Source organism: Mobula birostris, chromosome 15 (assembly GCF_030028105.1).
Source record: "Mobula birostris isolate sMobBir1 chromosome 15, sMobBir1.hap1, whole genome shotgun sequence".
NCBI lineage: Eukaryota > Metazoa > Chordata > Chondrichthyes > Myliobatiformes > Myliobatidae > Mobula > Mobula birostris.
The window spans coordinates 22834631-22853461 of NC_092384.1; the positions used below are offsets into that span (position 1 = coordinate 22834631).

General features: G+C 40.9%; 1 protein-coding gene across 1 annotated transcript in view; it reads left to right on the forward strand.

Moving 5' to 3' along the window:
- LOC140210450 (BTB/POZ domain-containing protein KCTD19-like) overlaps positions 1-18831 on the forward strand; it is a 60749-nt gene that overhangs the window by 37187 nt on the left and 4731 nt on the right. Inside the window, exons 9-11 of the mRNA XM_072279419.1 lie at positions 2585-2727; positions 9375-9458; positions 9880-10004. Of these exons, the coding sequence (XP_072135520.1) occupies positions 2585-2727; positions 9375-9458; positions 9880-10004 (352 nt within the window). The remainder of the gene's footprint in view (positions 1-2584; positions 2728-9374; positions 9459-9879; positions 10005-18831) is intronic.

Genomic DNA, 18831 nt, shown 5'->3' on the forward strand with positions numbered 1-18831 from the left:
AAAATGTGAGTGGGCAAAAAGGAAATCCAGATACCTTGGCTGTCAGCTGGGACATGGAAAAATCTGAGCCCAAGTGGACAAAGTGAAGTCCTTCCTGGCTCTGGTAGGGTGGCATCACGGGTTCATTCCCCAATTCGCCACTCTGGCTGCACCTTTGACTCATCTTCCTGGGAAACTTGTAAGTCACCCAGTGTCGTGGACAAGTGAGTGTGAAAACACTTTTCCAGTCCTTAAAGCTCACATGTGTTCTTCATCTGTACTTCAGAGCTCAGACCTTGACTAATGGTCTCTTGTCCAGGTGGATGGCTGCTTCAGGAGTAGTCACTGGAGCAATGCGGGTCTGAAGAACCTGGAGAAGAGCGACCTACCTTTTTGCCTGAGCCAAAAACTCCTCCCAAGGGAAACCAGGTATTTCTTCATTGAAAAGGAGTGTCTGGCCCTTGGCAGCCTTCAGTACTACCTTCTTGGTGGGGAGTTTGACCTCTGCACAGACCACAGAGTGATGTCATGGATTCAAACAGCAGAGGACCGTAGTACTAGAGTGACACAGTGGTATCTGGAGCTTCAACCTTTCAAATCCTGCATCCACCATAAAGCAGGGAAAGGGAAAGTCACTGCAGACTACCTGTCTTGGCTGCTGTGTGTTGGTGCAGCAGGAGAGGAGGGTGGAAATGTGATGGAGAGCACTCAGTAAACACACTCCTTATACATGTGCATTTACAGACACACAGTCATTGCCTTGTCATTCTGATGTCGTTGTGCTGAGTGGACACATTTAAATGTCTTCCCCGGTATATTCTCATAATGGGTCCAAAACCAAGCTGATGAACTTGTATTGGCTGGATGGTGCCCTCCCACCATACACAGTGAAATATTCATTTTCTGTAGTAATGGGGATGTGTAAATATGTATATATTGTTTGTATACTGTATTTAAGGGAAATTCTTCCATTTATTTTGTAATATGATTGTAACTACATTGTGGGATGCATCAAGTCTTAAGTTAACTTTGTGGGTAATTAAAGATGGTATGCCCTGGTGCCTAATAAACTGAGCTTTTATCATCAGTTGGAGAGAGATCATGGCTGCAAGGTCTTAACAGTGGACAAAAATAGTATGGAGCTATTAGTGTGTTTTCTAGTAGATATCCTTAGGAAAATATTGGCAGTTTTTTTTCCACTATTTTCTCTAATTTTGTAAATTTGATTTTTGACGCACCTAATAAACACGCTTGCACTAAAGTGTTAAGCGACTCCAGCCACTTCTCTAACAGAGCCTGAGGTAAAAGAACTCTTCAGAGGCAGTAATCATAATGTGATACAATTCACTTTGCAGTTTGAGAGGGAGAAGATAATGTTTGATGTATCAGTATTACAGTGGAGTAAAGAGAATTACAGAGGCATATGAGAGGAGCTGACCAAAGCTGATTGGAAGGGAAAACTAGTATAGATGATGGCAGAACAGCATTGGCTGTTGATCCTGGGGTCAATTTGGAAGGCGCAAGGTAGGTACCTCCCGAAGGTGAAGAAGTACTCTAAAGGGAGGATGAGGGAACTGTAGCTGACAAGGGAAGTCAAAGACAGCATTAAAGCAAGAGACGGCATATAATGTAGCAAAAATTAGTTGGAAATTAGGAAAGAAAATATGAAATATGAAGATAAGCTAGCCAATAATATGCAAGAGTACCAAAGGTTTTTTGCAGATCTGTGAAGAGTAAAAGAAGGGAGAAGGTGGATATTGGGCCACTGGAAAATGATGCTGGAGAGGTAGTATGGTGGACAAAGAAATGGTATTTTGTGTCAGTCTTCACTGTAGAAGTTGCTAGTAGTATGCCAGAAGTTTGAGAGTGTCAGGGGGCAAAGTTGAGTGAAGTCACCTGAATCAGATGATTTACACCCCGGGTTCTGAAAGAGGTAGCTGAAGAAATTCTAGAATAGTTCCGGACTGAAACCACTGTGTCTTATGGTCTTATGCCAGATTTCGTTAGAGCTACAGCTCATGAATTTTCTGATTCAGCTTTGACTAGAAATTGAATAGTCTAGTAAAGTAACACATTGCCCAATTAAATAGTTTCTTGTTTTATTACTGTTATACTGCTGGTAAATTAATCTCGAATATATCTAGAATTATGTCAGTCTGCTTTGTAAAACTTAAAAGGACAACTTTATAAATGCTTGTATTCTAATGAATTGTGTTGTGATTGGAAGTTCTGAATATACTGTGCACCACTTTCTTTCTCAAGAAGTGACAAACTCTATACCTCATGGAGTGGTTAAGACAGATATCATTGATATATTTAAGGAAAACTAGATTAGTACATGGGAGGAAAGAAATATGCTAAAGTGATGCAAAATGATATCTGTTTAGTTCAAAGGACCAGTGATTTGCTGTGGTAAACTGTGATGTGACTTTCTTCTGGTGAATTATTTCACCAAATTTGCATATGATATGAAAAAAAATTAACAAATTAATTCTAATGTGATAATATACGTTCTTACGAGTCTTTAAGGCAATGATTATAATTTCTTGAGTGACTATAATTAAATAAACAATGTAGCCTTTTTGACAAGATTCATGTCTGTTAGTATCCTGAACTGCTGTTTAATCGCAACAAAGCACAATGGATCACATATGGCAAGACACTTTTCATCATTGGAGATGGTCAGATGTTTAGGCATATTATCAACTTCCTGAGATTCGACAAACTGTGTATTCCATCAGGATTCAAGTGAGTGCAATACTTCATATTTTAGCCATTTGAATGTCAAACAATTCATATAGATTTTCTAATATTTAAAGAGTTACATACGTCAAAATATTTAAATCCAACTAGTTTAATAAGATGAACATTTTGTCCATTTGTAGACTACAAGTTAAATTCTGACTTCCAAAATATAAAACTGCACTGATCTTGAAATTACTGATATCACTTAGAGGAAAGTAGTCAAACTGAAAAATTGACAACTGATGCTATATGGATTGCTTTATCTGGTAGTACAAAGTCAATAGACAGAAGATTCTGTAAGTTGAAGTAGCAAACAGTCTGCTGGAGGAACTGCCAAGTCCAGGGGCATCTGTGGTGAGGAAAAGGAATTGTTGGTATTTAGGGTCAGGTCCTGCTGAGTTTCAGCAGATTGTTTGCTTCTTAACACAATGCAAGCTGCATACTTGGCAGTGATTTTTGTTTTGTTGACAGGTGTTCAACAGTTCTGATGTGTAGATTATAGAAGAACATTTTTCTTATTCTAAGAAGCACCTTAAAAAGGATCACTTAATCCTAACTTTCACTAGGGAGTCAGTATTCCTGGGTGTTAGCATATCAGATAACCAGTCCTGGGCCCAACATATTAAATGCAATCATAAGGAAAGTATGCCAGTATCTTTACTTCCTTGGGAGTTTAAGGAGAATTAGCTCATCACTGACCACTAACAAGCTTTTACAGATGTACTGTTGGAAGTACCCTGAATGGTTGAATCATGGTTTGGTAAGGTAGCAGGAAAGCAAAAAGATGAAGAAAGTAGTGGTCTGTGCCCAATACGTAACAGGGATATCCTTCCCCGTCATAGGTAGTATCTACAGGAGACTTTTATCTCAGGAAGGCAACATCCATCATCAAAGATCCACATAATCTGGGCCATGCCATCTTTTCTTAGCTACCATTGGGCATGAAGTACAGAAGCCTGAAGTCGCACACTACCAAGGCAGCCTCTTTTCTTCAACCATTTCACTCTTAAACCAACTGGCAAAACGCTAATCACCACTTCAGTTTAGCAACACTATGACCACTCCGATCACTTTGTTCTAAAATGGATTTTGCATTTGTTTTTGTTTTCTTATAAGAAGAGTATATGATTTACGTCACATTTATGTTTTACTTGTGAATTGGCTTTTATGTAGGACTGCATCTTCTATTATATCCTAATTCTGGCAGCATTTTTCTAGGAAACATGCTTGCATCTTCCAGAAAAGTACCTCCGTTTTATTTCCAGCTTTAAAAACATGTCTTCTAAATAATTGGGGTGTAGTGAGTTGAAGGGCAGGAGAATCTGGGAGTTTCATTCCAATTCAACCAGGTTTCTTCAAGATCATGTACTTAGTGACCTACATCACACCACATCAACTCTGCTGTGATATACCATATTAGTCTTGTTACCATATACATACTAAGCAATGCTTCTAACAAAATGCAACTAGTACCAAAAAGCTGTTTAGTTTTTCAAAAACACTACAACAAGCCCCATTTGGAAGTGTCCATTTTGGGATATGATAATGAGATAGTATTGAAAGTGCTTTGTTAAACAGTAAATATTTTTTGGAGAGAACAATTGGTGTGCCTCAGGGACTTGTTCTGGAACCTCTACTCTTCGTGATTTTTATAAATGACCTGGATGAGGAAGTGGAGGGATGGGTTAGTAAATTTGCTGATGACACAAAGGTTGAGGGTGTTGTGGATAGTGTAGAGGGTTGTCAGAGGTTACAGTGGGACATTGATAGGATGCAAAACTGGGCTAAGAAGTGGCAGATGGAGTTCAACCCAGTTAAGTGTGAGGTGGTTCATTTTGATAGGTCAAGTATGATGGCAGAATATAGTATTAATGGTAAGACTCTTGGCAGTGTGGAGGATCAGAGGGATCTTGAGGTCTGAGTTCATAGGACACTCAAACTGCTGCGCAGTTTGACTGTGTGGTTAAGAAGGCATACGGTGCATTGGCCTTCATCAATCATGTAGAATTGAATTTAGAAACCGAGAGGTAATGTTGCAGATATGTAGGACCCTGGTCAGACCCCACTTGGAGTATTGTGCTCAGTTCTGGTCACCTCACTACAGGAAAGATGTGGAAACATGTGGAAGGATGGGGTAGGGAGGAGAAGATGGCGGCACGTCGCAGCGCGCGCAGCCGCTCCAAAATGATATCATATTTGTTAACTAAGTACCATGCACAATCCTGATTTGATGGAGACAGATGTGAGAAGCATGGAGGAACATCTGGAGGAACTTCTGAAATGCCTGCTTCACTGCCGTTACTATTGCGTGATCGAGAATCTCCGAAGGGGAAGGCCCCAAGTCCTCATCTTTGCCTATTGCCTGTTGCTGGGGCCGGAGTCAAAGCGCTTGGCAGAGATAGTGCTCGGTGCTCAGTGTTGGAGGGCTTGTCGGAGGCTCGAAGCTTTCGGACTGTGGTTGGGTGCTTCCAGGGTGCTGCATTGGCAAGTTTGCGACGCTGGAGGTTCATGGTAGGAAGAGAGTTTCTCTTCCTTCTACCGTCTGCGTGAGTTGATGGGACTTTCGAGAGACTTTGAGACTTTTTTTTACCATGCCCATGGTCTGTTCTTTATCAAATTACGGTATTGCTTTGCACTATTGTAACTATATGTTATAATTATGTGGTTTTTGTCAGTTTTTTTAGTCTTGGTCTGTCTTGTGTTTCTGTGATATCATTCTGGAGGAACATTGTATCATTTCTTAATGCATGCATTACTAAATGACAATAAAAGAGGACTGTGTGTCCTCATAATCTAATCTAATCTAAACTATAGAAAGGGTGCAGAGGAGACTTACAAGGATGTTGCCTGGATTGGAGGGCATGCCTTATGAGAATAGGTTGAGTGAACTCGGCCTTTTCTCCTTAGAGCAATGGAGGATGAGAAGTGACCTGATAGAGGTGTAAAAGATGATGAGAGGTATTGATCGTGTGGATAGTCAGAGGCTTTTTTCCAGGGCTGAAATTGCTAACATGAGAGGGCACAATTTTAAGGTGCTTGGAAGTTGGTACAGAGGAGGTGTCAGGGGCAAATTTTTATGCAGAGAGTGGTGAGTGCATGGAATGGGCTGCCGGCGATGATGGTGGAGGCAGATATGGTAGGGTCTTTTAAGAGACTCCTGGATGGGTACATGGAGCCTAAAAAATAGAAGGCTATGGGTAACCCTAGGTAATTTCTAAGGTAAGGACATGTTCAGCACAGCTTTGTGGGCCAAAGGGCCTGTATTGTGCTGTAGGTTTTCTATGTTTCTAATTGAAGTGATAAGCACTAACCAGGGGAAAGGAGAGCTGTTACCAAAGAGGTGACCAAAGAGTAGTGTCCATCTATTAATCTTTAGCAAGAGTTTCTACTCATTATTCCAACAACAGAGTTCTTCACATAGATTTTAAGGAATTGCTACAATAATACATGCAATTTTGACAAAATTCTATTGATATGGCACAGAGATTTTGGGAATCTTAAAATAAAGTAGTAATCTCATCATTGTCTTAGGAAGCATTACATATTCACACTTACTTGCCAACACTATACTTGGTTCTGATGAATAAATACTTCTCAGCCAGATAAAGATATCAATTATAACTGACATTTCGATGACAATCTCCGCTATCCTCAACAGGCCTGGGCATTTATACTCCCATAGTCTGCCCCTCCTGATTGGTTTTGTTTTATACTTGCTTCTGCTTAGATGGGATGCAAAATCACAAAAGGCTTTGGTCAGGGAATTAAATTGAGAGTTTTTCAATTATTGGCTTCAAGCTTCGTAATGGTTATGCCTACCTTTATGCAGTTCTATGGCCACCGTACTCTTCTGTTGATGACCCATTTGTTCTTCTTGGTCAGTACCCTTACAGTAGAATACTTATCAGAACTAGTCCAATCTTGGATGGACCATCTCATAAAGAAACAAGTGAATTGCCAACGCAGCATGTCACTGTTCTCACTCTTGCAATTTCAGTTAATACAGTTTAAAGATTCCTTGATTAGATTCAATATATACTCCATGATATTGGTTTGCAAACAGGAAATTGGTTTGCTGTGCTGTTACTGCAAAATTTACATTGACCTTTCTCATTAGAAACTATCTAGTTCATATGTTTCTAGTGCAAAAGCTTGATGCAGATTTTGTCTGACATGAGTTTTTAAAGTGGAAAAACCATTGTGCTGGGGCAGTTCCACTCTCCCGACCTTGGAAGTCCAGGTCTGGTGGGAGGAGTCATCATTTCAACTGGGGTCTTACCTGGTTGCTGTGGATAACTATGACTTCTCTGTGCCTCGCCATAATCTTCGCTCTCCATGAAGTATTAGAACCACCTTCCTGGCAGTTGAATCTCATGGTAGATCTCATCTGGCCAGTGCTTTCATCTGGTTTAGCCTGCCTGTCGAAGCTGTGTACATGAAAGCAGCTACTTGGAGCCACAAGTGACAGCTTAGTGTCTGGTGGGGACCAAAGGTAACATTCAAGATGATTGTTGATACCTTCAAATTCTTTAGTGTTGTTAACTTGTTGAAATAGTTTCATTCCCAGCCATTTCTGGCATTTCCAAGAGTGAATGCTTGAAATCTCAGTGAACAAAACAGTCCTGAATTTTCTTACTGCATATTTGTCAGCAAATAGTGACAAAAATCATGGATTTTTGAACACACAAAACACTTAACTGGCACTATTTAAAAACTCTTTGCTCTAAGCATGGTGTAGTGTCTAACAACCACATGATGTGCACAAGACTGACACTAGTTAGAGAAGGATTGGCAATAGTCTCCTGCCCTAATTAAGTAGCATTTTGTCCCACATAAACAAAGGGAATCCTGGCCATTTTCTTGATTTGTTTTTGTCCTTTAAGAGTTGTCCCAAATAATTGGCTGCACTGAATAACCAATGGCTAAGCGGAATCCACTGAATTTGGAAATTGGAAACCCCAATACATTAACCCTATTTTAATGTATCTCTTGTTATTCCTCTACTGTCTGTTGACAAGTCTGTAATAAATCCCCAGCCAAGTTGAAGGCATCCTTTTTCTTTCTGACTTTGATTTATATAGCCCTTGTGAGGAACCTTCCAATATATCCTCACTCAGTAATGCAGACTTTGACTAACTTCCTCCCCTCTCATTGCTACCTCTAACTTGCCTGAAAATTCTATATCTTGGGACATTGAGTTACCTTCTTTCAACTATGTCTCAGTGAGGCACAATATCATAGACCCCTGTATTAAAGTTTTGAGTTCATTTTTAGTTTTACTCCTTCTGATAAAATAAATACAATTTAGCATTTAATTCCCTTGATGTTCACAAACTTACTTTTTCAGCTTAATGGACTTTTTAACTATTTCTCCTATAGGCGACATTACCTCTCCTGGTTGTCCAGGTCCTGTATACCCTAGAAACAGTGTCAATAATCCAAGAACCTAACACCCAAATTCCTGCACCATCCCTTCAACCATACTTCTATCCCTATATTCACTAGCCTGTGACTCTTTAAATGTCTACTTGGCTCCTGAAACTGGTGTTGCAGGACCTTATCCCTCCTCTTACCTGTGTCACCGTTAACTGCAGTACACATACCATGACCTCTGGTAGTTCACATTCCCCTTTCACAATGTCCTTCAGCTGCTCTGAAACATCCTTGACCCCTGTACCCAGGAAGCAACATAGCAAACTCGAGCCTCATTAGCGACCATACAATATCTATCTGGCACTCTGTACCTTCACCCACAAATACCAAGCTAGAATCCCTTGCCACTATTGTTTTCTTAGTCCTATTCATTCCTTCCTTTGTTTTGTACAGCAACCTCCACCATGGTACCTTGAACTATGCTGTTGCTACTGTTTTCCCCGGTAAGTGATATCCTCCAACCCAACAGTATCCAATGTGGCATACCTGTTAATATGGGGAATGACCATAGGAGAGTCCTGCATTCCTGAGTACCCTTCCTGGCAGTCACCTATCTCTTTCTGTACCTGCTGAGTGACCACTTACTAACTGCTCGAGGCTGTCTGCCAGGCACAGCAGCTGTACATGCATCTTGCAGGTGTATTCAATGGAAGTGTCCCCATTCTCCCACACCCTATAGAAGAAGCAACCACTGACCTAACCTCCGAAGCCCAAATGACTACTTTCATTTGATTAGCACAGTAAGATAGAGGAGCTTAAATTGGTTATTATACTAATACAGTATAATGTGGAGCCTATAATACGAAATGGGTTTGCATAGTTTTATCTTAAATCTATAAATGTAACTCATTGCAAAACTCTCCCTTCTCCAGCCTTGTATCCCTTTTGCCAATCAACTGTCCAGCTCCTAGCTCTATCGCTCCCCCTCCTGTCTTCGCCTATCATTTCGGATCTCCCCCTCCCCCTCTCACTTTCAAATATCCTACTAGCTGTTCTTTCAGTTAGTCCTGATGAAGGGATCTGAGCCTGAAACGTCGACTGTACCTCTTCCTAAAGATGCTGCCTGGCCAACTGCGTTCCACCAGCATTTTGTGTGTGTTTCTTGAATTTCCAGCATCTGCAGATTTCCTTGTGTTGTCGTCATTGCAAAATACATCAGTTGCTTATATTAATAACAATGCTTTTGCTGTTTGTTTTTGTACTCTTAAACATCACAGAGAATGGCCTTTACTTTGTCAAGAAATAGAAGATTGTAAGATTCCTGCACTTACTGAAGCCTTGCAAGATAGTGAACAATACAGGTATAAATAATGGAAAAGAATTTCATGAATTTTGCTGAGATTGTTGTAATATTACTCTTTGAAAATCTGTTAAAAACATATAAGTTCTCTTGATCAGCATATTTCACAGTTTTATATAATTAATTCATGGACATTTATTCTGGCCCTTATTATTGACAGAAGATAAGCAAAATGTACTTGGACAATAAAAATGAAAATGACCATATAATAGAAATGAGAGCTAGACTTGGAGTCACAGCTATGTTATGTACAACTAATGCCTGTTAGATGTGGCATTACCAAAAAGAAAACAGCTTTGAGAAGTATTTCGATTTATTTTGGTGTTTTGCTGACAAATGATAATGCAACATTTATCGCATTGTATTTGCTCTCTTCTGAATTACGCTTCAATGCTAACATTATGTTACATTGTTATTTATAGAATTTGGTATGCAGAGAATAAGAAGACAATTACAGCAGAAACAGTTAATGTTCCTGTAGAAACATCAAAGTCAATTTCATCCATGGACCTGCATGGAAGCTTAGCAGAAAAGGGAAATGTGTTAAGTAATTTTATACAAAAGGTATCAATTATCCATTTATTTATATCCCAACATTTGGCATCGGTAAAGTCTTCCCTGATAGAGGAAATATAGTAACACCATGAAACATAGGAGCAGAATTAGGCCATTCAGTAAATCTTGTCTGCTCTGCCATTCTATCACGGCTGATTTATTATTCATCTCAATCCCATTCTCCTGCCTTCTCCCCGTAACCTTTGATGCCCTGACTAATCGAGATCCTTTCAATCTCTGCTTTTATACTCAATAACTGGGCCTCTACAGAGCCAATTGTGGCAATGAATTCCACAGAATTATCACTGTCTGCTAAACAAATTCTTCCTCATTTCTGTTCAAAATTCTTTAGAAAGTCTGATCACCTGACTGTAGTTCTACTTCCTGAGTACTGAAGCACCAGTAGTAAGGACCATGGTGGTATGGATAAGGGAAGCACAGAAGCGCCTACAGGGCTCCTTTGAATCGATGAGCTAGACTGTATTCAAGGATTCGTCTTCGAATCTGGATGAGTATGCTGTAGTATTGCTTTACATTCCCAAGCCAAAAGCCATAGATGAACCAGGAGTTTCATCATCTGCTGAGGGCTAGGTCTGCGGCATTTAATTCTGGCAATCAGGTCTGTACCAGAAAAGAAGGTATGTCTTGCGGAGGACTGCTTCAAGATTGAAGAAACAGTTCCAAGCGAGGTTGGAGGTCATCGGATGCACGTCAACTCTGGCAGGATTCGCAGGGCATTAATTCCTACAAAGAGAAACCCAACAGAATGAATAGCAGCAATGCTTCACTACCAGATGAGCTAGCACCTTCTATGCTCGCTTTGAAAGGGAGAATATAACTACAGCTGTGAAGATCTCTGCTGCACCCAGTGACCCTGTGTTCTATATCTCGGAGACCGATGTCAGGCTGTCTTTGAGGAGGGTGAACCTTCACAAGGCAGCAGGCCCCAAAAAGGTACCGAACAAAGCTCTGAAAACTTGTGCCAACAAACTGGCAGGAGTATTCAAGGACATTTTCAACCTCTCGCTGCTACGGTCTGAAGTTCCCATCTTCTTCAAAAAGGCAACAATTATACCTGTGCCTCAGAAGAGTAGTGTGAGCTGCCTTAATAACTGTTGCCCAGTAGCACTCAAATCTATGGTGATGAAATGCTTTGAGAGGTTGGTCATGGCTAGAATGAATTTGTGCCTCTGCAAGGACCTGGACCCACTGCAATTTGCATATTGGCACAATAGGTCTATGGCAGATGCAATCTCAATGGCTCTTCACATGGCCCTAGATCACCCGGACAATACAACACCTATATTAGGATACTGTTTTGTTGACTACAGCTTGGTGTTTAACACCATCATTTTCACTGTCCTGATCAATAAGCTACAGAACCTGGGCCTCTGTATCTCCCTCTGCAATTGGATCCTTGACTTTCTAACCAGAAGACCACAATCGATGTGGATTGGTGATACTAGCTCCTCCTCACTGACGATCAACACTGGCACACCTCAGGGGTATGTGCTTAACCCACTGCTCTACTCTCTCTATACCCATGACTGTGTGGGTCAGCATAGTTCAATGCCATTTATAAATTTGCTAATGATACAACCATTGTTGGTAGAAGCTCAAATGGAGATGAGAGGGCGTTCAGGAGCGAGATATTCTGGCTAGTCGAGCAGCAACCTTGCACACAATGTCAGTAAGATGAAAGAGTTGATTGTGGACTTCGAGAAGGGTAAGACGAGGAAACACAAACCAATCCTCATAGGGGGATCAGAAGTGGTGAGTGAGCAGCTTCAAGTTCCTGGGTGTCAAGATCTCTGAGGATCTAAACTGGGTCTAACATATTGATACTGCTATAAAGAAGGCAAGTCAGCAGCCGTATTTCATTAGGAGTTTGAAGATATTTGGTTTGTCACCTAAAACATTCGAAAACTTCTATAAACGTACCATGGAGAGCATTCTGACAGGCTACTGCACAGGACTGAAAGAAGCTACAGAACGTTGTAAAATTAGTCAGCTCCATCTTGAGTACTAGCCTCCAAGGTATCCAAGACAACTTCAAGGACTGCTGCCTCAGAAAGTTATTAAGTATATTACATATACTTACTATAATTGATTTCTTTATTTTTTTCTTTCTATGTTATCATGAATTGAATTGTACTGCTGCTGTTAAGTTAACAAATTTCATGATATACGCCAGTGATAATAAACCTAATTCTGATTCTAAGTGGACATTCCTCTTTCTGAGGCTATGCCATCTGGTCTTAGACTCACCCATAAAAGGAAACATTCTCGTCAAATCCACTCTATCCAGGCCTTTCAGTATTTGATAGGTTTGAATGTGCTCTCCCCTCGTTCTTCTAAACTCCAGCGAGTACAGACATGGAGCCACCACACTCTCCTCGTGTGTTTCATTCCCTTTCATTCCAAGACTCCTCTGGACCCATCCAGTGCCAGCAGAACTTTTCCCAGATAATGGGCCTCCAAACTGCTCATAATACTGCAAATGCAGTCTGACCAATACCTTATAAATTTTCAAGGTCACATCCTTCTCTTATATTCAAATTCTCCTGAAATGAATGCTAACATTGCATTTTCCTTCCTTACCACTGACTCCTCCTTTTGTAGGGGATCCTGCACAAGGACCACACACAAGTCCCCTTTCTCCCCATTTAGAAAATAGTCTACACCTTTAGTCCTTCTGTGTATGACCATGTACTTCTCTACATTACATTCCACCTGCCACTTCTTTGCCCATTCTCTCAATCTGTCAAAGTCCTTCTGCAGACTACCTGCTTCCTCAACACTACCTGCCCCTCTGGCTATCTTTGTTTCATCTGCAAACTTGGCCACAAAGCCATCAATTCTGGCATCCAAATCATTGATATATACAGTGAAAAGAAGCGGTTTCTATACAGAGCCCTGCAGAACACCACTACTTAGTGGCAGCTAGTCAGTCAATCTTCCATCCATCTTGGTATCTTTATTGTAATACCATAGGCTCTTATCTTGTTAAGCAGCCTCATGTGTGACATATTGTCAAAGGCCTTCTGAATATCCAAGTAAATAACGTAAACTGATTCCCCTTTGTCTGTCCTGCTGGTTATTTCCTAAAAGAATTCCAACAGACTTGTCAGGCGACATTTCCCCTGAAGGACATATTCACATTCCAACTTTATCATGTGCCTTCAAGTACCCTGAAACCTCTTAATGATGGATTCTAATATCTTTCCAACCACTGAAGTCAGGCTAACTGGCCTTTAATTTCCTTTCTTCTGCCTTCCTTCCTTCTTAAAGATTTGAGTGTCATTTGCAGTATTTCAGTCCTCCGAAACCATCTCAGAATTTAGTGATTTTTGAAAGATAATTACTAATGCTTCTACAATCTCTTCAGCTATTTCTTTCAGAATCCTGGAGTGTAGTCCATCTGATCCAGATGCCTTGCGATTCACCCTAATCCTACTTGCCAAGGACTTTTCATGGCCCCTTCTGGCTTTCCTAATTCCCTTCTTTAGTTCTTTTCTGACTTCTTTATAATCCTTGTATTCTGCATTTGATCTTTACTTCCTAAGTTTTACGTACTTTTCATTTTTCTTCTTGACCAAGTTCATTACCTCTCTGGATATCCAAAGTTCTCTAATCTTTTCATCCTTGTTCTGCCTTCTAACAAAAACATACCTTTCTTATACTCTGTGCAATTGATCTTTAAACACCTTCCATAAGTCAGATGTGAGCTTGCCAAAAAAACAGGTGTTCCCCGTTAACTCTTCTTAGTTCCTGCCTAATGTCCTCGTAATTTACTCTACTCCAATTTAAATTTCTCCCACAAGGACGATACCTATCCTTATATATAGCTATCCTGAAAGTTAAGGAGTTGTGGTCAGTGCTCACCCACTGAAAGGTCAGTCACCTGGCCAGGCTCATTACCCAACACCAGGTCCGGTACTGCCTCTCCTCTCATTGGATTGTTCACATATAGATTTAATAAACCCTCATGGATATGCTTAACAAATTCTGTCCCATCTAAACTTCTTGCACTAAGAAGGTCCCAGTTTATAATGGGGAATTTGAAATCCCATATTTCAACAACCCCATTATTTTTCCATATTTCCTTAACTGTTTACATACCTGTTCCTCAATCTCCTGGTGGCTATCAGGAGATCTGTAGTACAATCCCATCAGTGTGATTGCATCTTTTTATTCCTGAATTCTATGCAAATGGACTCAGTGTCTGAACCCTCCAATATGTCTCCCCTGAGTGCAGTTGTGATATTGTCCCTGATTAGTAGTGCAATTTCACCCACTCCCCACCTAGCCCCAGCTTTCTTAATCCTTCTCTATCGTTTCTAAAACTTACAAAACCTGATACATTAATTACCCACTGCTGCCCCTTTCTCAACCAAATTCCATGTACTGATCCATGCACTAAGTTCATCACCTTTACCCATAATACTTCTAGCACTAAAATACACGTGCTTCAATCTATCTGACCCATCATACCTGTTATTTGGATTTTGCCTTTCAAAATTTTCCCTGGCGTATTTCTACCTGTCTGATCCTTTACTTAATCCACATGGTGCTCCGGTTTCCTGTCCCCTGCAAAACTAGTTTAAATTCTCCTGAATGGCATTAGCAAACCTTCCAACCAGGGTATTGGTTCTCCTCCAGTTCAGGTGCAACCTGTCCCTCTTGTACAGGTCACCCCTTCCCCAGAAAAGGTTCCAATGATCCCAGAGATTAAAACTGTCCCCTGAACCATGTCCTCAGCCATTTATTCATTTGTGCAATCATACCATTCCTACCTGCCCTAGCCTGTGGCACAAAGAATAATCTGGAGATTCCTACCTTGGAGCTCCTTCTCTTCCACCTCTTTCCTAATTCTATATACTCTTTACTTAGGCCCTTTTCCCAGAGGACTCTGTACTGACTTCTTAATCCCCTTACTTCTCCTGGTGGTTACCCATCATGCAGCCTGTACTCTGGGTGTGACCACTTTCAAAATTCTCATCTATAATGTCTTCAGCCTCCTGGATGATCTTGAGTACATCTAACTCCAGCTCCAACTCCTTGACCCAAAATCAGTCAGGAGCTGAAATTGGGTGCACTTCCTGCAGATGTAGTCATCAGGGAAACCGTCAGGTATCCTGATTCCAGGTTGATTCCAAGGATGAAGGGGTTAACCTATGAGGAGAGATTGAGTCGCCTGGGACTATACTCTCTGGAGTTCAGAAGAATGAGCGGGGCTCTTACAGAAACATACAAAATTTTGAAAAGGATAGATAAGATAGAAGTAGGAAAATTGTTTCTATTGGTAGGTGAGACTAGAACTAGGGGATATTGCCTCAAGGTTCAGGGGAGAATTTTTTTTTTCCAGAGAGTTGTGAATCTGTTGAATTCTCTGCCCAGGGAAGCAGTTGAAGCTTCTTCACTAAATATATTTAAGAAACAGTTAGATAGGTTTTTACATAGTAAGGGAATTAAAGGTTATGGGGAAAAGGCAGGTAGATGGAGTTGAGTTTACGGACAGATCAGCCATGATCTTATTGAATGGCAGGGCAGGCTTGATGGGCTGGATTGCCTACTCCTGCTCCTATTTCTTATGTTCTTATGAATGCCCACATCTGGCAGGAGGAGCATTCCATCCTGATTACTCTGTACTAAAAAAGCTTACCTCTTCTTATCTATGCGTCTGCCTGTTTTTGCCGAAGCCTGGTAAGTCAAAGCCTTCGCAATCTATCACTGGTACACTCTGACAATGACTGCTCCACTTGACCCTACCTTCTTTTATTTGCTGTGAGTTTTGGCCTCTGACACCAACATTTACCACACCTGTGCAGCTAAAAAACCGGCCTTACCCAAAGTTGCTCTTTTTTTGCTCTCTCTCCTGACCTTCAGTAGGGCTTGGGCTCAGACCCTGACACTTAATGCACTTGAGCCATGGAAAAAAGGTTCCGTTACCTTAAATTTCTGAATTAAATCTGGTTCATTACACAACACCGAGTCCAGAATTGCCTTTCCCCTGCTGGACTCATCCACAAGCTGCTCTAAAAAGCCATCTTGTAAGCATTCTACAAATTCCTTCTTTTAGGATCGAGCACCAAACTTATTTCCTGAATCCACCTGCATATTGAAATCCCCCATGACCATCATAACATTACACTTATTACATGCATTTTCTGTTTCCTGTTGTAATTTATATCTCACATCCTAGCTACTGTTCAGAGGCCTGTATGTTCTCCCATCAAATGTAACAATAATCATGAGGATTTTCAATATGCAGGTAAATTGGGAAAATCAGGTTAGTAACCTGATTGCAAAAGGGGAATACGAAAGTAAGCTAGTCAATAATTTTAAGGGGGGTGCCAAAAGTTTCTTCAGATACATAGTGGAAAAGAGGCAAGAGTGGATATCAGACTGCTGGAGAGGTAGCAATAGTGGATGAACTGAATAAATATTTTGCATCATTCTTCTCTGTGGAAGACACCAGCAGTATGGTGGAAGTTCCAGGTGCCTGGGATCATGAAGTGTGTGAAGTTACCATTACTAAAGAGAAGGTTATTGTAAAACAGGAAGGTCTAAGGGTAGATAAGTCACCTGGACCAGATGGTGCACATCCCACAGTTCTGAAAGAGGTGGCTGAAGAGATTGTGGAGGCATTGGTAATGATATTTCAAGAATTATTAGGATCTGGAATGGCTCTGGAAGACAGGAAAATTGCAAATGTCACTCCACTCTTCAAAAAGAGAGAGGGAGAAGCAGAAGAAAGGAAACTATATGCCAATTAGTCTGACCTCAGTGGCTGGGAAGACATTGATTATTAAGGATGAATCTCAGGGTACTTGCATGCACATAATTGCCTGGATATGGGGGCATACCTTATGAGAATAGGTTGAGTGAACCCGGCCTTTTCTCCTTGGAGCAACAGAGGATGAGAGGTAACCTGATAGGGATGTATAAGATGATGAGAGGCATTGATCGTGTAGATAGTCAGAGGCTTTTTCCCAGGGCTGAAATGGCTAGCACGAGAGGGCACAGTTTTAAGGTGCTTGGAAGTGGGTACAGAGGAGATGTCAAGGATAATTTTGTTTTACGCAGAGAGTGGTGAGTGTGTGGAATGGGCTGCCGGCGACGGTGGTCGAGGCGGAAAGGATAGGGTCTTTTAAGAGACTCCTGGATGGGTATATGGAGCTTAGAAAAATAGAGGGCTATGGGTAACCCTAGGTAATTTCTAAGGTAGGGACATGTTCAGCACAGTTTTGTGGGCCTAAGGGCCTGTATTGTGCTGTCGGTTTTCTATATTTCTAAAATAGGCCATGATCAACTGGTTTCCTCAAGGGAAAATCTTGTCTGAGAAATCTGTTGGAATTCTTTGAAGAAGTAACAAACAGGATAGACAAGGAGAATCGGTTCATGTTGTGTACTTGGATTTTCAGAAGGCCTATGACAAGGAGGCACACATGAGGCTGCTTAATAAGCTACGAGACCATGGTATTACAGGATAAAGCAGTGGCTGGTTGGCAGAAGGCAAAGAATGGGAATAAAGGGAGCCTCTTGAGCCTTTTCTGGTTGGCTATGTTGACTAATAGTGTTCCACATGAGTCTGTGGAGACAGATTCTTTTTACGTTATATGTCAATGATTTGGATAATGGAATTGATGGCTTTGTTGCAAAGTTTGCTGATGATACGAAGATAAGTGGAAGGGCAGGTGGTTTTGAGGAAATAGATGGGCTACAGAAGGACATGTACAGATTAGGAGAGTGGGCAAAGAAGTAGATGAAATACTGTGTCAGGAAGTGTATAGTCATGCGCTTTGGTGGAAGAAATAATAGGGTTGACTATTTTCTGAATAGAGCCACAATATAAAAATCTGAGGCACAAAGGGACTTGGGAGTCCTTGTGCAAGATTCCCTAATGGTTAATTTGCAGGTTGAGTCTGTGGTGAGGAAGGCAAATGCAATTCATTTCAAGAGGACTAGAATATAAAAGCAAGGATGTAATGTTGAAAGTTTGTAAAACACTGGTGAGGCTTATGAGCAGGTTTGGGCCCCTTACCTTAGAAAAGGATGTGCTGAAACTGGAGCGGGTTCAAATGAGGTTCACGAAAATGATTGCAGAATAAAACTGCTTGTCATATGATGAGCGTTTGATGGCTCTGTGCCTGTATTCACTGGAATTTAGTTGAATGAGGGGTGACCTCATTGAAATCTATCAAATGATGAAAGGCCCTGATAGTGTGAATGTGGAGAAGACGTTTCCTATGGTGGGAGTGTCTAAGACCGGAGGACATAGCCTCTGAATAGAGGAGCATCCTTTTAGAACGCAGATGTGGAGGAATTTCTTTAGCGGAGAGTGATGAATCTGTGGAATTCATTGCCCCAGGCGGCTGTGGAGGACAAATCTTTATGTGTATTTAGGGCAGAGGTTGATAGATTCTTGATCAGTCAGGGCAGGAGATTGGGACTGAGAGAAAAATTGAATCAGCCATGATGAAATGGTGGAGCAGACTTGGTAGGCCAAATGGCCTATTTGTGCCCCCTATGTTTTATGGTCTTATCAGGGTCTCTATACCCTTGCAGTTTCTTAACTCCACCATAAGGATTCTACATCGTCATGCTTGTAGCTCAAAATAACTTTTCTCCTTTTGTTTTAGAAGACTTATCTGTATTAAAGTTTTATTATCATTTGTTTTGTTGCAGTTGTGTTGATCATTTATTTTCAATGATTTTCCTTAATGCAGGTGTAATGAAATAACTTGTTAGAGGAGGGAAAATATAGTTCGGGGAAATTTAGTTTAATCAGTTCAATGAATATAATGAGCTTTAAA